At 42.8% G+C, this 25,966-nt stretch overlaps 1 protein-coding gene across 1 annotated transcript in view; it reads left to right on the plus strand.

The window, feature by feature from the left end:
* Positions 1-25,966, plus strand: part of cpped1 (calcineurin-like phosphoesterase domain containing 1) — a 39,919-nt gene that overhangs the window by 2,567 nt on the left and 11,386 nt on the right. The window contains exons 2-5 of the mRNA XM_035145286.2: positions 1,368-1,586; positions 14,165-14,337; positions 15,171-15,296; positions 15,488-15,620. Of these exons, the coding sequence (XP_035001177.1) occupies positions 1,368-1,586; positions 14,165-14,337; positions 15,171-15,296; positions 15,488-15,620 (651 nt within the window). The remainder of the gene's footprint in view (positions 1-1,367; positions 1,587-14,164; positions 14,338-15,170; positions 15,297-15,487; positions 15,621-25,966) is intronic.

Raw genomic sequence — 25,966 nt, forward strand, 5'->3', positions numbered from 1 at the left:
ATGTAAAACACTTTGCTGTTCGTTGTCCTGCATGTGGCTGTTTGTTAATTATTGAGCATTGGTTACTCATGAAGTGAGTAAACCCCCCCCCCCCACCCCCACACCCACACCCCACACCCTGAATCCAAATGCTTTAAAAAAAAATATCAAGTGTTGATTCCAGGAATGAATTTGATGTGGTTTCCACATGAAGCGCTCACAGCAGGCCTTACACCGCTGAATGACTAATGCTGCGATCACAGCTAATCCTTTGCAGCTTTTATTTTTCTGCTTATTAATATGTGCAGTGTACTGTGTAAGCGTCTTATGACCTGAACATATGGAAATGAAAATGTTCAGATGCTGCCAGAACGTGAAGTTAGTACCAGTTAGATTTGTGAAAGAGGTCGGCTGCTATAGGGAAAATTATGTCATTTACAGATAAATAGGTTTTCATTAACTGAGTGTGCGGGTGAACGTTAAGTACGAAAAAAAGTACATTTACTTACTCTATGCATTTTCCATTAATAGGTAAGATAATTAGAGCTGCATTGGTTTGTTGATTAATTAATTAAATTGAGATTAAATTAATCAACAGCTATTTTAGCGTCTTTCTTTTTTAAGCAAAAGAACGAAACCATCCTCACACATTACTGTTTATGCCACCATATATTATGTATAGTGTGTATTATATCTGTACAGGAGAATAGCGCCTGTTTAGTTCCACAGATACTCCCTTCTCTCTCTAAGCAGCACCCAAGGTCAGCTTATAGATAAAGGACCAACCAACAGTACATTGTAGTGTCTACTCTGAGGGACTTTCATATCTAACTCAGATGCTCCAGACAGAGAGGCACCAACTTCAACTCTCACCAACTTGAACTCTTTTGACTATTTCACCAGTGGCAAGACGTAAGGACACAATGTGATTTAGGAATGCATATTTAGGCTTAACTATCCAATAGGATGAGTGACAGCAATTCTAGCCATTCATGGATGTGCTGTTAGAATGGGTGAGCAAGTAGAGGGAGATATATATTGGGATGCTGTGGGAGACATCTTCAGACTTGGGGGTGACAGTTGCTCATGTTACTCTGTTAGCGTCATTATATTGTTCCACCTTCTGGTCTCCTTGATGCATCAAGTCTACTTTAAAACCTTCTGCATAAGACATCAGCTGCTGCCTAACATAAAGTTATGTGACATGAACTATAGAATTGGTTGACCTCAGTTTATCTCAATGAGTGACACCGTTCCTATTACACAACAGTTTGGTCCTGTGTCAATTATAAAATTGCTTTTAATTGCTTTGTGGACTTGATAGTAACCAGAGTGTCTGTCTCTGTTGACACAGCCATTACCTTGATGTTTGCCTTCCTTTGTTCCAGATGCAGAGCGAGAGTGGAAGGGACCATTTTGCTTCATTCAGGCCGCGGACCCCCAGCTTGGGCTGATGAAGGCCTGGAAGGACGGTGACTGCGACGGCGGAGGGGACGAATGGGCCGAGGAGGTGGAGCTCACCAAGCAGGCTGTGGAGGCCGTCAACCAGCTCAGACCTAGGCCGAGGTTTATGGTGCTGTGTGGGGACTTGGTCCACGCCATGCCAGGTAGGGATTTAGACTTTATAGTTTCATTTTTTCACAGAGTGAAGAGCGCACTCTTTAAGTGTGCAGCTCACAACAGAAAAGGGAAGCACCAAGTTTAGGTTCTGCTCTTGTGATGAAACACTGCTTGAAGGACGTTGCTTTTTTTTGCTGAACATTAAAGTACTTTAAACTTCTCTAAACCATAACTACATGCAGGATTCTGAGAGCTGCAAAGAAACTACAACAACACATGCTCACGGGTAAAAATACGCGAGGCAGTAAAAGCAAAAATATTGGCATCAACCATGGTCGCTTCCATTTATCTGGCCATTGTCGGAGGACACAATGTGAGCTCTCAGATGCCAGTTGTGTGAGCTTCAACCCTGTCCAGGCTCTTTTTGTCAATCCAGATGATGCAGCAGTGGCCCCATGAGGGTTATCTCATGGCATCTGCTCCCTCACGCAGACTCATGCAAATGCTGCACTTATCTCAAAGTGTCTAAAATGGGGCCCTCACATTACTGGTACCGCCAAATTCTTCAGATACATTTCATGCATTTTGTATTCAGCAAAAGATGTAACATTTAGTGGAGTTATCAGTCAGCAATACAAGTCATAACCTTTTGTTGTTTTTCGTCATCAAATATAGCAACTAACTTATCTGGATATAGGACAACTAGAATGAGCCTGCATACGTCTGCCATGGCCCGACAGTCACCTCATGAAAACACATTTAAATTCACTTGATGCACCATACTGCACAAATTCATAAATATTTGCTCCCTAAAAATGCCAGACATTTTACATCAACATCAGTGAATCATTCTCTGAGGATTCAACAAAAATTTTGAAAAAGAAAGTAAAAAAAGAATTCCTGGAAATGCCCCTGATCCAGATCGGCGATGAAATTCAAAATTGGGTCATGCCCCTTTTTTTAAACAACATTTTAAGGAATTTGGTTGTGTAGTTTTTGTGTAATCCTGCTAAATAACTAACAAACAAACACATGTAGATGAAAACTTGACCTCCTGAGATCACAAGGCTGATCACTATACACAGGTTTTTCTTGAGGGACATCACATTCGCTGCTAATCAATGGTTCTGTTAAGACTGACAAGTGATCTGATGTATGTCACCCACAGTATAGATGTGGGGGCTTTTACTGCAGATTCAGGCAGGAAGTCATCTGTGCCCCCTCATCAGCCCATCATCAGCTGGTCTCCAATTACACCTTACATTACAGCGTTCTATTGAGACACCCAGCTCCATACGTCAAATTGCTAAATGGACTGCATTTATACAGCACTTTTCTAGTCTTAACGACCACTCAACGTGCTTTATATGTCAAGTCACATTCACCCATTCACACAGCGAGTCTATGTGCGGCGCTTTTCCTATCACACATCATTCTCACTCCGTGGGCACAGGCGTCAAGGACAAGTTAGGGTTCAGTCTCACGCCCAAGGTCACACGTGGACTATAGGAGCCAGGGATCAGACCAGCAGCCTCCTTGTTAGTGGATGATCTACTCTACTCTACTAAAAATTGACAATGAAGTGTTAGTCAACATTTAAAGATGAAACATGTCACAATTCTTCATTAAAATGTCGAAAAAGAACTTCTAGACCTTTGTTATATATTTTGTTGACCTGTGTGCTTCTTCACGTCCTCAAACTAAGTCTTTGGTTGTTGTTTTGATTAAGAGACCACCAGTGGACACATAACACATAGTACTTTGTCCCTTTTACTACATAAGCAATTATTCTGTTACAGATTTTAAAGTTGTATTGGCTGGCTTAAATTCCTTTAGCTGGCTATTCACTTAAATCAAATGACTGGATTATTACTTCAAATAACTACATATCTGTGATATATTTGGTATGATATAACTTATATTATTTCATGATGCATAGAGGTCAGACTGATCAGCTGCGTTGAACCTGCCTCTCCTGACTCTGCTAGGTTTTAGCGTGTGACCTGCCCAGTATGAAATGACTGGTGAGGCCAGGGAAACTGATCTGAAACTATTGAGTCAAATACATTTGTCGAAACAGTAAAACGTGACATGAATGTTTGTGACTGAAACCATTCAAATTGCACACTCTTTCTGTCATGTAGAATTCCAAACAGGGACACAATGTGTGCGGTGTAATCTGAGTCAAATTTTTGTAGCCTTAGGCAGAATTGATTATTTGTGTTCCCAGTGCTGCAGGTTAGGGAGGTTTGTGACCTGAAAAGCCAATGTATGTATGCATCTCTTGAAATGGTCACTGGGAATTGACCTAAAAAGAAACACCTGTAATAGACATGGTGTTTTATTATATGGAATAATTTGATGTGCCATATTCTGTATAGCTCTGGCTGTCAGGAGAGAGTCAATATGCAGAAGGTATTTTCAAACCTGCCTCCTACTGTGTCCATTACCACATGTGTTGAGATATGTTGTTATCAGAAGCCTAGTGAGGTTCCCTACATTCATAAAAAGAATGGAACATGTCTGATATAATGAATTCTTACCTGCGGCCTGAGATAGTCCTAATGTTATTTAATGCAGTCCCTGAATAACATCAGCTTAGGGTTGGTTCAGCTGCAGAATATTTCTCATTGAGGTAAATGTGAACATTACTCTTCTCTTTTTCCAAGCCAAGAGTCGGTAAACAACGTGCTCCCCTATGACAGCTGGTGATATTTATCTGTGAAAAAGCACAGGCCTTCTGGCTATTCTGATTTCAGTAATTGATCAGACCAGCCTGACTTTATATTCTAAAAAATCTGTAAAACAGCACCTCGTCTGTTCCAGCTTCAGCCTCAGCTAGGAGGTAAAGGAAAAGTTGTAGTTGTCTTTGTTAACATCAGACCCCCCCCGTGACAGCATCCAATATTTATCTATAAAAAGCACCTGGTTGCCTTCAAGCTGTTTGCATGACGGCAAGATTTAGCTTTGTTGAAATGGTTCAGCAGATCAATCCTGGGTGCAGATGGAGAATATGGTGCTTGTGTATTCAATCATTTAGTCTGTAAATAAGTTTGAGAAAAGCAGCTGCTGTTCTGGCGGAAAGACATCCAACAAGTCAAAGTCAAAGATTGTGACTTGTTGGATGTCTTTCCGCCAGAACAGCAGCTGCTTTTCTCAAATTCGTCAGATGCTTTCCCTGTCCAGCCAGACAAATACATTTTCAGAATGGAACTGTGTTTGAAAATAGTTGGACACCTCCAGAAACTGCTGGCCAAGTAAACAAAATAAAACCATTTAACTGCTCATTTCCTACCTTATTTGGAGCTGACATGCTGTGTTTGGCTCAGGCTGTGCTGCCTTCTGCCTGCCTCGCTCTGTGACCAGAAATATGATGAGCAATGCTAACATGTAAACTTAAACCAGCCGATCCTACCTATAAAGTAGAATACATTTTAAGGCTATAGACAACAGTCTAAGACACTGACTGTAGCTGTTGGCAGACATTAGAGACAAATGGATGCTGTTATTGGAGGAACTGTAATGAAATGAGTAACTACTACGCGGTGTGTGCGCTTCTCTCAATGTCCAGGTGCCTGATTCTATAATAGGGTAAACGGAATGGGCTGGCAGGACCCACTGCAGAATTAATGTTCAGCACAAAGAGCCGCGAGCCGCCAACCAGTGCAAACTACCTTTGCATGACAATTAGAGAGCTTGCATGAGGTGCCTGCCTGGCTGACTGGCCTCAAGGAACAGGCAGAGAGAGAGAGAGAGAGAAAAATGTCAGCGGACGACGCTGCCACTTTCTCCATCTCCGCCAGCGTGTCCGTTTGGATCATGTTGAAAGTGTCCCTGAGTTTGTACATGATGTGAACATAATGTAAGAGAGTCTAGATTTGGTGCAGCATGTCATTTGTATGTCCTTGGCCCCTGTTTCTAAAATTTGTACTCAAGGCAAACTGTTCATGTGCAACACAGATTTGGCTTGGCTTAGTCACAGAGCAGCTCTTTCCTTCCTGTTCCCTTTTTTGTGACCACCAATTCTAGCTGCACAGGCACAGTCGTGAACACTCCTGGAGCTGTCTCTCCCTATCATCCAAAGAGTCTTGATGGAGGCGTCCAAGCTCCCTTGTCATCTCCATGATTGCAACATTTAGACCAAAACATGGCTGCCATCCATTTCCCACCCCGCACGGCTCCACCCCCCTCCCCCCCCCAGTCTCTCTCTAATCAGTCGCATTTATAGGTCACAGCAAGATCTATTTCAGATGCACAGTGGGACAGTAGATAGTGTAACCATGGGGTTTAAGCGGCAAGGCCTTGGGGACCTTTAAGCGTCGCGGCGTCAGCCCTTGTTACTGTCAGCCCTAGCAGAGCAGGTTGTGTCTGCCATCTTCATTACTTGCCTTGTCCGTCACTTGCCTGGCAACTGGGCTGCGGCATGGTTTGGGAGCAGGGAAGAGATATTAGGGGCTGCTCCTTCCGTCTCCCAGCTGACATTTCCCCTTAGACAGTTTATTTACAATACAGAATGAATGGGTGGCGGCCAGGGGAAGCTGGCTGTCAACCGGCATTGTCAACACTGCTGCCTGTCGGCGACGGGAAATTGGCAACTGTATTTCTGTTCCCACGGATTTCACTCTCTATCTCTCCTCTCCGTCGTTCTCACATTTTCTTTTCCTTTCTCTCTCTCTCACTCCTCTAACATCTATCTGTTCTCTTAAGTAAACAGCTGCAGTCTTATGCCTCGTACCTTATTTTGACAGGCTTCATTTGCGAGTCTGACACTCTACCCAAACACACTCCCTTATTCATGCCTCTGATGAATTTATTTGAAGCAGCATCAGTGTGAATTAAATCTGGTGTTGAGGAAGCAGAAGTTCTTTTAGTTCTTGTAACTGTTCTGGAGTAAACATGAAAAAACAATGGGATCTTGGTGTTCATTAGTCAGGGGTTTGTTCAACTTTAGATCTTAATTTGAAGTCAGGGAAAGTGAAGGCTGACTAAAGATCTTATCATTTGAAAAATCCCTGTTCTTATCAAAGAATTGTTGGTGAAGCAGCGATCAGAAGCACTCGTGCACATAAGATGGAGAGGAACCCCAAAGGACTTCATTTGCATCACATCACAGAGGTTCCACACGGATCTATTCCCCACTAAACAGGTCATGATTCCTGTAAGAAATTCTGGCCAGAATTTGCTCCAACGACATGTTGTCCAGACTTTAACTGACAAAAAGTTCTTCATCCCAATTCACTGTCTCCTCTCCAATCCACGCTAAACCCTCAAGAGACGCCTTCCCGTCTCAAGGACTTCCTTCAATCTCGACATTCGTCCTCTCCCTCCCTCACTTTTACTCTCTTGTGTCTTTCTCTCACTTATTTTCAAAGCTGACAAATGAAGGGGATAAAGAGTAAGGAGGGGAGCGGCGGCAGAGGGAGCGAGGGGGGTGGGGGGGGTGCGAGTTAGAGAGCTGATTAGATTAGAGAAACATGCTGGACTTAACACTCTCCTAATGAGCACTACAAAGGATTCAAGCAGTGTCTCTGGGGGTTCATGAGGGATGTTACGCATGATACAGCAGGAGAAGTGTTCAAGTATGTGTGCACTACCGTGTGTGTGTGCACGCTCACATGTGGGTAAAGCTGACAGGTGACGTAGAGGTTACCTTGGGACTTTCCTGTCCCCTCACTGTAATTGTGGAAACCTGTTAAATTGCCATTGAAGGCAGTGGAAAAAATGGGTCCCTCTGTGGGATTCTGAAGCAGATGTGATTATGAAGGATTGACCGCCTTGGGAGAATTAGTTTTTGGGACACATTTTGGATATTTTTTTTGGAGGAGGGTGGGATGTTCTGTGTGTGTTTATCTAATGGTTCATGCAGTGGCTAATAGGTTTCTAAGGGGGTTGGAGCTACCAGTAGTATATAAGTGTAGAAATGTCTCTCTGTTACCATTTTCAAACTTTTTTAAGAGACCCAGGAGATACACAGCTCAAATGTCAGTGTGAAAAGATCCTCTCAGACCCTGTAAGACAACCCTGGTAAGTGTCAGGCTGGATCTATCCATCTACTTTTGCCAGCTCTTTGTCCGGTTTGTGGTGGCCGCATGAAAAGGTAGACAAAACGTCCCTTTCCCAAGCCATGACCTCCAGATCCTTCCAGGCCAGAGTCTTCAAATAAACAATGTCAATGTCTGGCTTGGTGTGAGGATATGACGGCACAAGAGACAAGCACTGCACAGGATTGTTGACATTTGTCCATTTGTCTTTTGGAAGATGTTATCAGTTGATGATAAAATACATTTATGTATCAGATACAAGAAGATGTTCAAGTCCTAGAGCTGACATCTTCAAACAGTAGGTCTAACATTGAATGAACCTACAGTACTGTGAAAAATTTTTGCCCCCTTCCTAATTTTTTTGCATATTTGTCACACTTAAATGATTCAGATCATCAAACTAATTTTAATATTAGACAAAGATAACCCGAGTAAATACAAAATGCAGTTTTTAAATGATGATTTCATTTATTAAGGGAAAAAAGCTATCCAAACCTACTTGGCCCTATGTGAAAAAGTAATTGCCCCCTAAACCTAATAACTGGTTGTGCCACCCTTTGCGGCAACAACTGCAATCAAGTGTTTGCGATAACTGGCAATGACTCTTTCACAACGCTGTGGAGGAATTTTGGCCCACTCTTCTTTGCAGAATTGTTTTAATTCAGCCACATTGGAATGTTTTCTAGCATAAACGGCTTGTTTAAGGTCATGCCACAGCATCTCAATCGGATTTAAGTCCGGACTTTGACTAGGCCACTCCAAAACCTTCATTTTGGGTTTTTTGAGCCATTCAGAGGTGGACTTGCTGGTGTGTTTCGGATCATTGTCCTGCTGCATAACCCAAGTGCGCTTGAGCTTGAGGTCACGAACTGATGGCCGGACATTCTCCTTCAGGATTTTCTGTTAGAGAGCAGAATTCATGGTTCCATCAATTATGGCAAGTCGTCCAGGTCCTGAAGCTGCAAAGCAGCCCCAGACCATCACACTACCACCACCATGTTTGACAGTTGCTATCATGTTGTTTTTATGAAATGCTGTGTTAGTTTTTCGCCAGGTGTAACGGGACGCACACCTTCCAAAAAGTTCAACTTTTGTTTCGTCAGTCCACAGAATATTTGCCCAAATGTCTTGGGGATCATCAAGATGTTTTTTGGCAAATGTGAGACGAGCCTTTGTTTTTCTTTTTGGTCAGCAGTGGCTTTCGCCTTGGAACTCTCCCATGGATGCCATTTTTGCCCAGTCTCTTTCTTATTGTTGAATCATGAACACTGACCTTAACTGAGGCAAGTGAGGCCTGCAGTTCTTTAGATGTTGTTCTGGGGTCTTTTATGACCTCCTGGATGAGTCGTCGATGCGCTCTTGGAGTAATTTTGGTAGGCCGGCCACTCCTGGGAAGGTTCACCACTGTTCCAAGTCTTCTCCATTTGTGGATAATGGCTCTCACCGTGGTTCGCTGAAGTCCCAAAGCCTTAGAAATGGCTTTGTTACCCTTTCCAGACTGATACATGTCAAGTACTTTGTTTCTCATCTGTTTTTGATGTGTTGCTTTTTCAGATCTTTTAGCCTACTTCACTTTGTCAGACAGGTTCTATTTAAGTGATTTCTTGAACAGATCTGGCAGTAATCAGGCCTGGGTGTGGCTAGTGAAATGGAACTCAGCTTTCCAAAAAATGTGGTTAATCACAGTTCATTCATGATTTATCAAGGGGGGGCAATTACTTTTTCACATAGGGCCAGGTAGGTTTGGATAGCTTTTTTCCCTTAATAAATGAAATCATCATTTAAAAACTGCGTTTTGTATTTACTCGGGTTATCTTTGTCTAATATTAAAATTTGTTTGATGATCTGAAACATTTAAGTGTGACAAATATGCAAAAAAATAGGAAACCAGGAAGGGGGCAAATACTATTTCACAGCACTGTATATTGATTGTTGTCAGCATTGTCATCAAGTATTAACTCTGCATAATGCATAATACTTTCTGTTTGAGCTGTGTGTATTCCTACAACAGGCATGGTGTCTTAGCAGGCAGGCAGAAGTGGGCAAACACTTGACTCAGGTGCTGAAAGTAATTGAAACAAGTCACACTCCCTGATCACATAATAGTAACCAAGTCACCTTGAAAGACATTCATATTTACAGGACCGGCCCCACTGTTGCAATCAAGCCAAAAAGAAAGCGAAGCCTGCCGGAGAGTCTCGTGGTTTACGGTCACAGAACGTGTTTTTGCTGAAATTGGTCTCATGCACGATTGATCTCATTATACTGTAATAATACTAGGTTGTAGGTTTGGATAGAGTTGCTGACTGCATCTCAGCCACCGCCTTGTCATAACCTGCAGGCCAGTGCTACATCAGCACAACCTGCCAGCGCCATTGCTTGCTTGAGTCACAAATACACTGGTGCACACACATTGAAAACGCAGTTGTTTAAGTGTAGAAAATGTATGCGACAGCAAGACCCCACGCACCGAGGCCTGTGTGCAGCGTCGACAGCCAGTCTTTAGAGGTAATTGAGAGAAGTGCTTACAGTGTTGGACAAGCTCAACGAAAACCTGCCAAAGTCCCCTGTCAGGGTTTGAGAATCACGGTGTTGCAATCTCATTAAATGAACAAGGCCTTTCAGTCGGCTCCAGAGAGAGCGGAGAGCAGCTTTTGTTTTTTGTGTGTTGTTTTTCGCATCCCCCTCTCTCTACATAAATTGCCTATTTCAAAAGAGGATAGCAGGTTAGGTAAATAAGTACATTTTCCAAAGAATGTTTCCTGATTACTGCTTGTTTATGTGCTGAACACATCTGCAACATTTAATTCCTATTTTTGGTGTTTTATCCTCTTGTTTTATCATATAAGTAATTTCTTATCTTTATCTAAAATTATTACCTCCACCAAGGAGGTTATCAATCAATCAATCAATCAATCAGATTTTATTTGTATAGCCCATATTCACAACTAATAATTTCTCTCGTAGGGCTTAACAATGTGCGACATCCTCTCTGCTTAACCCTCATCAAGAGTAAGGAAAACTACCAAAAAATACGTGAGGGGTCCTCTCCCAGGACGGACACAAGTGCAATAGATGCCACGTGTAACTGAGAACATAGACAAAATTACAATATTTATAGCATTGATTAAAAGAAACAGTTTTTAACATAATGGAAAGGTATTTATACATAAGAACATGTCTGATAGAAATGAAGGGAGCGGCAATGACAATTGAAATGTTAGAGTCATTGCCAGTAATGGTAGAACATGTGAGTTGGCGTATTGCATATCAAGCAGGCTTGTTGTAATCATACACACCATGATCAGCTGCCACCACTGTTTTCATCCATGCCCGTTTGTTGGTTTGCTTGTCGGCAGGATCACGAAAAAAAAATACTGAACAGATATCCGTTCTATTTATAATTTTTTTTGACATTTTCACCAATTTCCCAGGGAATAATTAATGGATCTTGATGAAACAAATCTGTCATTTTCAGGGGACTGATATCTATGAGTGAGTGAATCTGGATCTAGTGGCTTTAGATGTGATTTCATAGGGGTAGACTTTTTCATCCACTGTATTTTAAAAATAGGGCTAGAAAGATAACAGCTCATATAACATGATGTGGCCTCAGCTACAAGACTTTGATTTAAGGGAACGGTTGTTGCCTTGGGCTGAGGTATGTGCCCTACTGAGTGCCATTCCTCTCATTAGGAGTGTAAAAAGTTTTGAAAAGGAGACCTTCTATTTACCCCCTCCAAGAAAAATAAGAAACAAGGTTGACACTGTCTGTTACCTTATTTTCAGAATGATGACCATAGAGTACCCCATGGTTGAGCATATGTTTGAGGCTTGTCGTGCTGTGGGATGATTCATGGCCATCGGCTATGATCGGCAAGCAGCTGGACGTGTAAGGAAGCAGAAGGCAGCACAGTGACCCTGCTACTGTGTGAACCTGCCAGTGCTATTTATCCACATTTACTCATTTAAAGATAATTATGGCTAGATGCTACACTTAATTACACAAATTCCCAATTGGGTGATGTCGAGCATTAAACAGTTTTTTCTGTTCTTAGCCACTGAGTAGCTCTGCTGGACCAGATGAGAAGGTCAGGTGCCTTGCTTAAGGTCACGTTGAAGGTGCTAAAAAAATAGGGGGAAAGCGCTTCTCACTCACTTCTCCTTCTATCTCTGAGCTTGTTGAATACTGGCAGAGACAAACTTCATTCAAATAAATTGACTAGATGTGAATAAATGGATACATGTGTTATGTGTTGATAACTACCAGCGGCTACAATTGCCTCAGCTATTCCCCCAAAAAAACACCCTTTGTTCTCCTGATCTCCATCCGAGCTTCATTAATGAGGCTGCCTTTGTTTGTATGTAACTGAGGCAGCGTTCAAATATTGTGATTGTGGAATAATGAGTCCACAGCATTGTGGCCTCAGCTGTCATCACTTCCAAGATTCTGCTTCACACAACTCGCAGCTCCTAAGAGATCAACTTAGACGTCGAGCTTTTATCAGAGCTTCACCGCACATCACCTGCAGGAAATAGTTGCTTTGACAACTTATGTAATTATTAAGTCTTTTAATTATGTCTCATTGTCAAACTTTTTTTTTTTCTTCTAAATATATTACAATTAGGGCTGAAATTAACAAATATTTTCATGACCAATTGATGGCTCGGTTAACATTTGGTCTAAAAATGTCAGAAAATCGTTCAAATAGCCCATCATAAATGATAAATAGTAAATAAAAAAAAATTATCAACAAATAATTTCAGCTCTAATTACAATATTTTTTTAAATCAAATTTGGGACAGAATACACCTACATCATTATTTACGAGCGTGTACAAAATACACAATACACAAATGTACAATATGGTTTCATATTGAGACCATAGACTGTACATAAAGAATGACGACATGACGGTGCCCCCAAGAGTGAAGGCAAACTGTCCTGATCGCCTCCTGGTGGCTGGCTCCTGAAAGGTGATACACCCTGCCTTCTCCATGTTAGTTGATGAGACACAGATCAAAATCAAAGAACATGTTCAATCAATTTTTCTCAAAGATGGTTTCTGTCATTTTCGATAGTTCTTATCACACTGATGTTTGTCATCATGCAGAAAGTTTGGTTTAATTAGTTATTCAATGCTATATAAACGGGTTGAAACATCGCTATTTGACAGCTTAGACTGACTCACGACTGTTCGAGTCCGTAAATCGGAGGTACCTTGATGCCGCGGCTCCACACCACCATCACTACTGTGCAGACTCTGGGTCCAAATGACATCATTAGCAAAGAATGGCTGCGTTCATATCCGGGATAATTTGGCTTCATTTGGGAGGAAGTGGATACTCGTGATCCATCTTTATTCACAGTCTATGATTGAGACACATTAAAAAAACACAAAAATCTGTCTTAAATGTTTAAAGGTCACTGTTGACCGCTAGTGGTGATCTATTACCATTTTGTAGCTCGTCTGGGCATACTTGTTGAAATACTACTTGTTACTCGTGAGGAAATTAATACACTTTACGCAGTTACACATAAACAGTCACTGAATACCAATGCAGTCTTAAAAGTGTCACACAGAAACTGTTTTACATAACAAAAAGGGCTCCCTCAGCATCTGAGTGCATGTTTGCGTTGTATTGACAGTTTGAAGTCTGCCAGGGTAGCTTATTTTATGAGTGACAGACAGGTGAAAACGATGCTTTACCTTTTTTCTGGGTACGTTTTAAACTCTGCATTCTCGCACTGTGCCGTGCACAAGCTGTTCTGTCAGAAAAAAAAGGCTCCTAATGTAATGAGTCCTTTCAAACATCCAAGGAAACGTTTGCTCCAAAAGTAGGCCAGTAAAATAATTACTCAGATGAATAAAAAGGAACAGAAATAGGAGGGAGAGGAGAAGAAGGAATAACTTGAGAGCAGGGGCCGATAGGTTTGTTTGATATACATTCTAAATCATAAATATATATTAGAGTCTGGCCCATTCTCTGCCCTAAACACATGCTGGGACTGAATTAATTTGACTCCCTCCCTTCTTATCTTTGTGAACTGCAGGCTTAATAGCATATGGCTGGTTTGAACACAGCAAACCGCTGAACACATTGTAAAGATCTTGTAAAACAAGCAGCCTCGTGTATCTGAGACCAATGAATCTTACAAGTGCACCGCAGAGCTGCGGCCCGCGCACGGATCAGCACAGAAAGGTTGGGTTGGGCCGAGCCGACCAGGGGAGGGTTCCGCCAGAACACTACTCATCATGTCAGTAACCATGGTGATATAAAGTCGAGCCGAGCGGAGCATTGATCATTCTCTGTGCTGTCATCATTATTATCATCCAAATAATCCCCCCTTCCCTAAGGCAACTCTCACCTCTACTACCCTTCACACACATACTCTGACACTCTTCATCAACATCCATATGAATTTATCTCTCTCTGTCTCATTTTTATGTAGTCCAAGTTAGATGTTATTGTTATCGTGCATCTGCTTTCACGAGTCCATTTTGCTTTGTTTTTCAATGTGCGCTGTAACCGCCACCTCATTTTGTCACAAGGACATAAGCTGATCTCTCCTCCCCCCCCAGACACGCCGTTCAGAGAAGGTCAGGAGAGAGACCTGAAGGTGGCCTTGAAGGGGACGGATCCCTCCATCCCTCTGGTGTTTGTCAGTGGGAACCACGACCTGGGCAACACACCCACCCCGAGTACGGTGGAGCAGTACTGCAGTGCATGGGGGGACGACTATTTCAGCTTCTGGGTAAGCAGACACCTCAGACATGAAGGGAGACATATTATCCTCACATCCATGTTCATAACTTTAATTTGTGGTATTACTTGAAAAGGTTTACATACTCTAATGTGCAGAAAACACATCAGTCTCCTCATACTGTCCATTGCTGCAGCCCCCTCTCCTCTCCTTTTCAGCCTCTGTCTGAAACTCTTGGTTTCTTTGAGGCCCCCCCTCCACCTCCATGTAGGAAATGATACGGAAAATAACACTGACTGATAAAAGAAAAATATTCAACCTAGACCTCAGGCTTCTGGCTTTAAGAGCAGCGGCCATCAGCGACAGCTCGTTGAGACGTTTGGTGCTTGATTTTCCAATCAGCATTGTGTTTATCAGCTAACTTTGAAGGAGATTCACTGTGTCTGCCTAATCAAAAAATCTGAAGAGCAGTTATTCATTAGAGGGATGATTGTCTAGCTCAAAAGGATATCAGGGCTTATTCTTTCAGATATAGCAGTTTCTGATTCATGCAACTACTGCTTCTTTTATTAGTTCCCGGTCCTTTTTACATAGCTGCCCACTTGAGAAAAGGCCATGAGCCCCCTTTTACTCCAGGGCCCTCTTCGCTCTGTTTCCATTAATATGCGTCTATAGCTGCTAGTAGTGTAATTTTCCAACTAAGATGATTCTTCACTGATTTTCTGTGCAGTCTTGCAGCAGTAAAAATGATAGGAAAAACAATTGTAGGTTGCAGAAATGTCAAGTTGGTTAAAAAAACTGTACAAATTGTTATGATTAGTTTGAAAAATGAATCAAATGTAGGTAACTAACATCTAGCACATCTTTCTGTCCCGTGGTCGCAGGTGGGCGGCGTCCTCTGCCTGGTTCTGAACTCCCAGCTCTTCTACGATGCCTCAGCCTGCCCTGAGCTGAAGGAGGCCCAGGAGATGTGGCTGGAGGAGCAGCTGAGCAGAGCCTCCTCTTCAACGGTAAGACAGCATCTACGACATGGTTCTATTCTCGTCTGATTTGTGAAGGAGTTCAGTGTGATAATGTCTTCTTTTGCGGTGTCTGGACGCCGCGGTTTAGGTAATTGCCTCTCGTCGGCAGCCATGTGACGCAACAATGGAATTTTGTCTTTGGCGATGCTCTCACCCCTCACATCTGTCTCTGTGTTCAGGAACCGAAACCCAAACACGTCCTGGTGTTCCAGCACATTCCTCTGTATCTAAAGAGCCCAGAGGAGGAGGACGACTACTTCAACCTGCAGAGGGCCGTCAGACAAAACCTGCTGGACAGGTTCAAGAAGGCAGGTAAGAGAACAGGGGAGCACAAATCCTGGGCCTATTACACCTTTACCTTTGGTTACTTTGGCTTTAAATGAGTCATCTTACAGAGAATGAGCAAGTTTGTATGCAGTATTAAGTTCAAGGGCACTTAAACATGATATACCATCTATCTGCTCTTTTGACGCCAGGTTTGTGATTATTTGCCCTCAATTAGAAGTCACGGAAGAGACCATTCGGTTTTATTTTTTAAAGAGTCGAGCAGCTGTGTCATCCAGAACCCTGAAATATCAGCAGTGTTTTCTGTGATCATGGATTCAAGCGACTGTGAAGTGGTCTTAAATTTCTCCTCTTTATAATTCTTGGCTTATATTCCTCTTAAACCTGCTCATTTCAAGCATATCTACCTAACGCAGAGTTAAGATCCCAGCCCGGAGGATTAATATGCCATTAGCCAGATGCACAGGAGGAGCTTTTGTCACCCGCACAAACAACACAGGCGTAATTAAATTACCGAATACATTGACATCCTATAAGAAGAATAATTCCGTAATTAAAATTCTCTGTTGCGAGCTTAGAGGAGTGTAATACAAGGGTACCTCTCACAAGGACAATAAGTCTGGAAGGAGGCAACAGCTAAACACATACACACACACACACACATCCAGTCACATACACATCACTCAATGCAGCCATTCCTGCACAGCTGATGGACGGGACCTCTCATATGGTCTCATGCCTCGCTCCTCAATCATGCATCAAGGTGACTGGCGGGAGATGGTGTTAATTTCATTATCCAACCATTATTCCTGCATGTACTTAACCATGTTGGCCCGTTTTGGTCTGATGACCCTTTCTCTCATAATTGATTGCTCCTCTAAGGGAACACTGGTTAAAGATTTAAAGGGCAATCCGTACAGGCTTTCTATGTGGAGGGACGGAGCGGGTTGCTGTATGTGCAGAACATGCACGTGCAAGTGTCCTCTCTCATTCACAACTCTTGTTCACAGCAGTTCTTGTCCACAATTATAAATTCAGTACACACCCAACATGTACTGTATGAACTTTACACACACACATACATGTACATGGTTTTTAATAATTGATGCTGCTCACTGTAAAGCTGGGTACACTACATGGTTTTCTCAATATACGGCACTTCTTACTACAGCCAGAGAAAGGATGTGATTTCTGTGATTTACTGCGTCTACAGTGTGAGCCTTCATAATTTTTTCATCAAGTTTGTGAATCCTCTGTGTCCAGTCCTGTCCCATAGATAACAATGGTCACGGTACAAAGTCACAGTAAAGTTATCCTAAGCTTTGGCATTTTTATGGGAATGAATTAAGAATTAAGATACTAAGGGCTCTGTTTTAACGATCTGAGCTCATGGTTTAAAGTGCATTGAAAGTGCATTCAAGACGTGTGCAAATCCACTTTTGGGAGTTTAACGGTGTTGCGCCAGCCACATGGTTTCAAAAAGTCTTAATTAATCGTGGCTGTGCTTTTGGGGTAACATGCAATAAAGGACTCAGAGTGCCATCATCCATTTCCTATAAAGGCCAGGTGGTCTTTCACATTGATGGATTAGTATTATGACGCAGATTCGCCAAGATGACTCTTTTCATTTGCTCATGAGTGAAGTGCAAGTGCATGATCACGTCGTTCTTGTGTGTGTCATGCAGAGTGTACATGCGTTGGCGTGCACTGTCTATGTAGGTGTATATTACTATTTTGATAATAAGCTCAGTGAAATACTGCAGGGTTGCCACTTCAGAAGATAAACTGGATATAAAGATGGAAGACATGACAGCTCCGCAAAAGTGAAGCCAAAGCATCTTATATTGCCACGTGGTGGCTGGCTGCAGGAGAGGTCATAAATCTTGGCTCCTTTATGGATGGACAGATGGGACTTGGGCTAAAATGTCAAGGTACGCGTCAAATAAACCATCAACTGATAAACCATCAGAAAAAGTTTTTTTTTTTTGTCATTTGTTAAAGTGCTCATTTGTTTGGTAAGTTCAGTTTGAATTAGTTATTTGATGCTGATATTTTGGCTTAACTTCTGGATAGTTGGAAGAAGTGCAGACAAGTCCGTCTTAATGTGCAGTCTATGCTTCATGGGTTTTTGTTGGTCAAACACATAATTGCCTTTCAATATCTCAAGATGACAATGAACCAACAATGGTCTGACCACAATGGGCACAAGTGTATTTGCTATTTAAACAATGTTGGCACTGAAAGGGGGAGATTACTGTCTTTCCAATCACAGGAAATCTCCAAGCAGTAAGAAAAAAAGTTCCTGATGACTGTTGTAAAAAACATTTCTGCACAGCGCAGCTTTAGCTCTTCACAAATCAGCTAAATGTATAAAATCGGAGTAATCTGATGACTCCACTAAAACCACATGAAAAAGAATACAACCAGTTATTGTTGAATAATACAGGCTCTGTCTCTTAGTTCTCTCCTCCCCTCTGGTTCCTCGCTCCTGCTGCCTCTGCTCTCTCCTTCATCCCCGACGAGGAGTAACGTGGTGATGACTGCTGCTGTTACATCTGTACCCTGAATCTACTGGGGTCCGTCCTGCAGGCACGCTTGTAAAAGGGACTGTGATCAGCTCTGCACTCTGTGTCAGTCTATGAAAATGGAAGGAAATGACTTATGGCCCTTTTCCACCGACATGGATCATCTTCACGCAGCCAATTTAAAGAATAATTTGGTCTGTAACCTCAATCGTAGATTCCCAGAAAGATTAGTGACAGAGAATATGCTGTGATTAAAAAATAGTTATATTTGTTTTGTATTTGGTCAGAAAATATTTTTTGATGTTTAGCCATGCTGATGGCATCACGTTGTGGAGGGGAATGTCAGCTGTTTGGCAGTTTGCGCCACCATTTTGCTCTAGAATCCTGTGCCACCACAAGTTTGACATTTTAGTTTTTTAGTGAAATAGCTCAACAACAATTTGATGGATTGCAGCCCAGAGGATGAATCTTAATTTAATTTGGTGATTCCCTGACTTTTCATCCAGTTTCACCAACAGGTTGAACATTTTACTTGTCCACAGTCATTCATAGTTCCCAGAGAATGTTTTGCCCTTTGGTGATGCTCTGACAAATTGCCATGATATATCTAACTTATTTTCATATTTCTTCAGTGACTGATCCCATTTGATCACAGTCAATTGAAAGTATTAATTTGTCCATTAATATGACTTGTGACCAAATACCTACAAAACTGAAGACAGTCTTATTATCTTCAGCTGTTCTCTTCTAAATCCTGATTAGATTAACATGCTAAATTTAAATAATGAACATAATAAACACATACCTACATTGTTAGCATTGCCCCTGTGAGCATTTTACTATTTTTATATTTTTTATGGAATTATCTGGGAATTTAAACATGTAAAAATTCTATTTTTGTTCCCACATTTTCATATTTTAATGTAGAAAAAATAGGTTCAGTAGTTTTTGCATAATCCTGCAGAGAGTCAGACACACAGAAATAGAGTGCATAACCTCCTTGGTAGTGGTAAATAACATTGTGAATGGAAAGTGGTGTGTGTGGGTGCGCGTGCCTGCGTGCGTACGTGCGTGCATGTGTGCGAACTTCTCATAAAAAAACTAAAAGGTTTCATAGGACAAATATTTACTAGTCCATTTTCTATTTATGTTATAGCTGCAAAACTAAGGACTGCATGAAGCAGAAGTTCCCTGCAGGGCAGGCGAGCGCCTGGTAAAAATATCCCATCGGAGAGACTGTGGGCCTTTTTATAGAAGAAAACAATCAGGACGAGTGAAGAATTGCAGAAAACTCGGATATGTTATTTACTGCACATTGAAGAAAAACAGAGATCCAGGGAATAAGGATGTGTGTTGTTTGTCTTCCTGTCTGTGAGGCTGTGTTTCCTCTCATCCATGGTAAATGATGTCTCTTCTGGACATACATTGGCGATGGTAATTTTTCCCCCTCCTTGCGTTGCTTTATTCACGCATCATCTCCCTCCGCTATCTGTCCTCACCGCTGCACCCTGTGATCCTCTATCCTCCAGATGTGCTCTTTTACTCTGGTGATCATTTCTGTCATTACAGTAAAGGGCACCATCATTAACCTCACACACACACACACACACTTCTGTATCCAGTCTTATTCTCAGAATGATTCAAGTCTGTGTCGGAAAAGTTAAGCATCGATGCAGATGAAGCATGAATGTCATTTTTCTAATACGATTTCCATTAAAGTAAGCAGCTGACAGGGATAAGTCTTCATCTATGTTTGTGAAGCTCGCGCTCATATCTTTTGGCCTGGAAGACAAATGAAACCCGCTGCTGAAGGATTACACATTTTATACTGTTAAAAAAAGTACTGAGCTTTATTGCAAGACTGGAAAATGCTTTACGACACCCTAACCGTGTTTCTGTCTACCAGTAATGCATGGATGTTGTTTTGAAAAAAAAAAAGGAGAAAGAAAACACTTCCAGAATATTCCTCTTTGTTGGCACCTCTAAAGTTCTTACTGGAGCAGAGTGAAACAGCAGTCTGGCAAGAACAAAGAGGTAAAATTGGACGACTTTCCGCATTCTTTGTCGGGTAATTCAAAGTGTACCGAAAAGCAGCCTTGTAATTGGATCACTGGATGTTACACAAATGTTTCCCTGGCATCACATCAGTCCTCGCGCTGTGAGAACGTACACACACGGCTCTGTGGGACTGACTGGAGTTCTACAGCCACTCCTTTTTGTAGTGTCAGTGAACGTACAGCGGCGGGGGGTTTTGCTCAGCATTTGGTGAGGCTGTTACTGCTGTTGCTTGCTTCCTGCAGCCCCACCACCACCACCACCACCACCACCACCACCACTGACATATGATGGAAATAGAGACTATACAGTCGTCCCCTGCAGACAAAGAAATACACGTAATTGATTTCTCCTCACTGAGGTATTTTTCACTGCTCTTGCTTCGTCTTCTCACACAATTTGGGTGTGGGGGGGGAGATGTTTGAATAATTGTGTGTGCAAGACTGTTTATTTTGTACATTTCCTTGGCATGTATATGGCCTTTGCATATAAATCGCTATGCAGCGGTGCATTTTCTGCACATGATATATTTTACAGTGAGCACCCGTGTGTTATCTCAGCAACACAGCAGCACATGGGAAAGGTGTGACACCAATTAGTCTTCCTCTGGCTCATCAGAGCGAGCAGTTCCACCCTGGGAACTGTTGACTGCAATCCAGCTCATATTAATGACCCACTGTCTCTGTGTGATGACCCCCTCTTGGGCAAGTCAAGTATCACGCAAATCCTTTTTTTAATTGCATAAGCAATTACTACGGTTTGTGATATTAAATCTCGCTCTCTTGTGTCGTAATATATTTTGAGTTTAAACCCAGCACCTGATTGGAAAGGGACGTTCTTGAGTGACTTCGAGTCTTTCTCTCAAATCAACCAGAAACCTAGACAACAAGAAAACTTGTTTTAACTTCTTCTGAGACTTTTTAGTGAGTTCGTTATATTGTCAGTTTGTTAATAACAATCACACAAACACCCTGGAGGACGTCCTTTACTGTTATTATGGGTTCTCTTTTCACTGTCAGCCCCATAATAATAGTAAATAATGCTGTCCTGGGCTTTATTGCCCTACCTGTGCCGGTCTGTGTGAATGTGACTTAGCCAGCACTTACTGCAAAGCGCTGGAAGAAAGACGTGCACTTGTTTCAGGTCGCTTGAAGAACAGGTTTTGTGCACATTCAGAGTCTCCTCAGAGCGGATTAAATGCCCATGGCTAGGGACTGGTGTCTCCTCTTCAAGAGACGAGCCGAGTAGCAGAAATCCCATCAGTGCTCTCAGCCTGTCCTCTCCTCATAGACGGACTAGAGTAATTAGATTTCTCTGCCCCCCTTTCCACCTCTTCAAGGTTTATACCCTACCTTCAGCACACGTACAAACAAGGACGAATGAACACATGCACAGATAGACGGATACACTGTCCCTCCGGCTTTTGTTCGCCTCCAAACCCTGTTTGTGTAAAATGAAAATAAAAACATGAGAGCGGCCCAGAAATTCATTGAGATTCCCAAAATTGCTTGCGGCTGTGGAGTTATACGTACAGTAGCTAATTAGAGGCGAAGATAAACCATATGCTGCTCCGCATACTCTCTCCATCTTTCCCTCTGTGTCTCTCGCTCTCCCTCGCTCTCTTGCTGCCGGTTGTCTTTATCAGCGAGGATCCTCCTCTGTTCGAAAGCGAAGACACATTTATCACCCGCTGGGGATTTGATAAGAGGCTACGGCTAAGCCTTTAACCCCATTGTTTTAATGATGAGGCTGAATAATGCTTTTGCTTTTCCTGTATCTCGCTCTTTTATCCCATCTTTCTCTCTTTCTGCAACCAAAAGGTGGGGGTTGGTGGGGACGAGTCACTGGGCTTTCAGGCTGAACACAGGGGCGGTTTCAGTGGTGGAGTCTAGTTTCGGGTACAGATGAGATGATTGCACACGACCCAGGAAGGACGGTTTAAGTAGTAAAGTAAACATTACAGGGGATTCTTACAGTTAAGTTCATGTGCATGCATTTGATTGGCCATCGCAGCATCGTGCCGGATGACATCCAGTGTGTTATAGCAGGAGCCTCACTGAATGAGTGAATGAGGCCCTTTGTGCACTGATCCGTAATCTGTTCATGCTCGGAAGAATGAGAATGGTGGAGTGGGTAATATCCATGAATTAATCCACCAACACTTCCTCCTCATTTACCGTTTTATTGATTTAGCTGGAAATGTGGGTCCTGCCTTGTTTCAGCTTGATTCCAAAGTTGTTTCTTCTACTCGTATAATCAGGGTCTTAAAACCTGCAATTGCTCATCTGGTCAGATACCTCATCTTGTTGACTTATTTTCCGATGAGCTAATTGCGGATTTTAATCAAACTTTTTGCTAATTTCAGAGTCTTTTATTCAGGCCACGCTCTTGTGTTTTTACAACATTTAACCTGTTTTAATTGTTGCTTCTTACCTTGATTAAACAGGGTTTGTAGAAAACACATTTGTCTGTCAAAGTCTGGGAATGTATAAAGGCTTTGGTATAAGCCCCAGAACTCAAATATGAAATCTAAGGCAAGGCAAGTCTTTTTGTATAGCCGATTATCATACACAGAGGTCGTTCAATGTGCTGTACAGAAACAGTGGGCAGCGTAGTGGCTATTTGCCTTTAAATTTCTCTCTGTTTCGTTTTACCGCAAGGCACAACCAGCACCTGCAGATCAGCGAGACCTGTTTGGCGTGTATACATCAAACATTTCAGAAAGATAGCCAGGGCCCTGACCATTAAAGGGGACATAGCATGCAAATTCCACTTTGTTAGTGCTTCTACAGGTTAATGTGGGTATCTGGCATGTCTACCAGCCCAAAAACTCTGGGAAAAAAACACTCGCGCGTTTTGTTATAGTTCCTCTAAGTCAGAAACGTCATGCTTGAGCGACTCGATTGCGCTTCCTGGGTTTTGTGTCGTAACAAGGAACTGGAAGTCTCCCTACATGGTCTTGGCCCACCCCCACCTCACCGCCCCTTCCCCGTCCCCCACACTCGTTAAGCCGGGTTTACACCGGACGCAGCGAGGCTGCGAGGCAGCGCAGCGCCGTTCCCAAGCGCGCAGCCTCCTGGCTGTTCACACGGGACGAGCATTTCTCCGCTGGTCAGCCCGCGATTCACTCACATGTGGCATTTGTCTGGATCGTTGGGACTGGGAGGCTGCAGCAGCTGCTCGGGAGCGACCGCTGCTCTCCCGTGAGCTGGAATTTGTGTCAGCGCCACACAGCCAGCAGTGTGGAAGACTTCCGCAGTGTTCAGCTCTACTGTAACACCGGCACAAAGACACCGAGCCCCCACTCGCTACGCCGGGTACACCGACGCGGAAGTGCCGCTGCGAGGCAGCGCAGCGCCGCTTTAAGCGCGCACTGGCTGTTCACACGGGACGTGCATTTCTCCGCGCTGGTCAGCCCCATAGACTGTATATATAAGGTCAGCCCACGATTCTGCTTTCTCCGCTTGTTGTTGTACCCGTTGAATGTCGGGGTTCGGGGTAAATGATGGTCTTCATAGCCCCCACCCCTCTCTTTCTCTCTGTCTGTCTGCTTGTGTGCTTGTAGTGGATGGGCAGAGGGGACATTTAATTATGTGATTGGGAAAATTAAAACTCCAGGACAACAGAAGGGGAATACAAAGTATGGGATGCATATTTGATAATTTATATCATATAAAATATGTAATTTATATCGTTTAAAATCATGGGGGAGAGGGGGAGGGGGAGCTGGCTCATTAGCATTTAAAGGAACAGGCACTCAAAACAGGTCACTCTGTGGAGGGCTGTTTTATACAGGGTAAAAAGGGTGCTGTTTGAAATGATCCTTGTGGTATTTTGACCAAAGTATGTTACAGACATTTCATTAAGACCCCAAGGAACCATATCAACTTGTGGTAAAATGGGCATGCTATGTCCCCTTTAAGTGTCTTGTGGACAACAAGTAAGAGTTTGAAATCAATGTTTAGACCCGAGAATTGGAGGAATATGCTCTATTTTCCTAGTTTTAGTCAGAACTCTAGCAACAGTTTTCTGTCTGGAGAAAATAGTCTTGTTTGGACACAAAATCTCTCATCTTTATTATTGAAATCCCAAAATGATTTAGTTATAGCTTTCATGTAGTCATTGAAATTCACATCAGCATCCATAATTACACCAAGATTTTTAGCATGGCTTGATGTCTTTAATGCTCCAATTAGGCACTGAGTTGGAACCTTCCTTCTTTGTTCCCAAATAGAAGTATCTCTGTACTGTCTTTCATTCAATTGAAGGAGGTCAGGGTATCCAAATAGTCTCATATCATTACGAACGATCCCCAGCCCTATAAATAATTGTAACACAACCATACTGCTCCTTTTACGAGCTCAGTACACATTGGATTCAGCCTTCTCACGTGATGATGAATAAATGGTCATATTCATATAACCCCATGATCCATCTGTGACGTCTTAACTGTTTGAAGGCCTGTTAACGCTTGGAGACACTTTGAGATTATAGCTTGGTGAATTCAGGATGATTAGGCACCACATTGGGTACCAAATGGCCAAAACACTTGCATGCTCAAAGCTGGATGGATAACATGCTGACTGCTACCATTTCCCAGTTCTCTTTGTGATTCTCTGTGTGTGTTTATGCGTGCGTGTGTGTGCGTGTGCGTGTGTGTGTGTGTGTGTGTGTGTGTGTGTGTGTGTGTGTGTGTGTGTGTGTGTGTGTGTGTGTAACTGGAGGAAAGGGGTGAAATGCAGTGCTGTGACTGATGGCTGGAAGTGATTTATGGGGAGCCGGGGCTGCAACATGCCTCACCAGACTATATCATTTTGTATCCATCCCCCCTGTCATGTAAATTATAAACAGCCACCATTTCATGATGAATTATTTCCTAGACCTGCACTTTAATGACAAACGCCCTTCAATACGAGCGCGCACGTTGCACGTTCCACTCCCACACACAGAGAGGAGACAGCTCTGTTCAGAGGAACATTAGGAGTTTGTGTCGAAGAGGAACAGGGAGACAAGGTGTGAAGGAAAATGGCCTCTCCTGGAAGTAATCACCAATTGGAGGGGGTTCAGTGGCGAGATAGAAAGTTAGCTTGCAATTAGCAAATCCAATCTTGTTGCCGGCAAATCAGTGACGGAGAGATGAAAGGGAGTTGATGGAGAGTGGGAAGAGAAAGAAGGGGAGGATGGACTGAAGGGAGGGGCTCAAACATCAAACATGATTAGATGTGGACGGACGTTTCTTTAGTTCTTTGATTCCTTTATTCTGTGGACAACATCAGCGTCGCCTATTAGCATTTAAATAGTAGAAAGGTGTTTCAATCAGACCCACCAATAAAGAAGAAAATGGCTCAGATGACCTCAGCATATCAAAAGCACATAGAAAAATACAGGCTGATATTGGAGGGGACTCCCCTCTCCTTTCTTTGCATTTTTTCTCGCCACCGCTGATCAGAATTCAATTTGACTCTGGGTAATTCCCCCCCCCGTTTGCATTCAATATGTTTTCATCACTCTGCCTGCTTACTCCGTGCATTTTCTCCCTCCCTCCCTCCCTCCCTCCCTCCTCTCCACCCTCCACACCTCTGTCTGTCAAAGCAAAGGCCAGTCCCCAGATGGGAGTCTTTATCACAAAGAAAAGCACAAAAGAACCAGCAGTGTTTCAAGCCTGACAGGTAAATGGGATTTCCGCAGAGACGAGACGTGAAATTATCAGCACAGAGAGCGCATGTTTTCACGGTGGGTGGGGGCACCCACTCTGCAAGGAAACAGAAGGGGAGGAATCCAGCAAAGCACAGA

This window comes from Hippoglossus stenolepis, chromosome 21 (assembly GCF_022539355.2).
Source record: "Hippoglossus stenolepis isolate QCI-W04-F060 chromosome 21, HSTE1.2, whole genome shotgun sequence".
NCBI classification, from domain to species: domain Eukaryota; kingdom Metazoa; phylum Chordata; class Actinopteri; order Pleuronectiformes; family Pleuronectidae; genus Hippoglossus; species Hippoglossus stenolepis.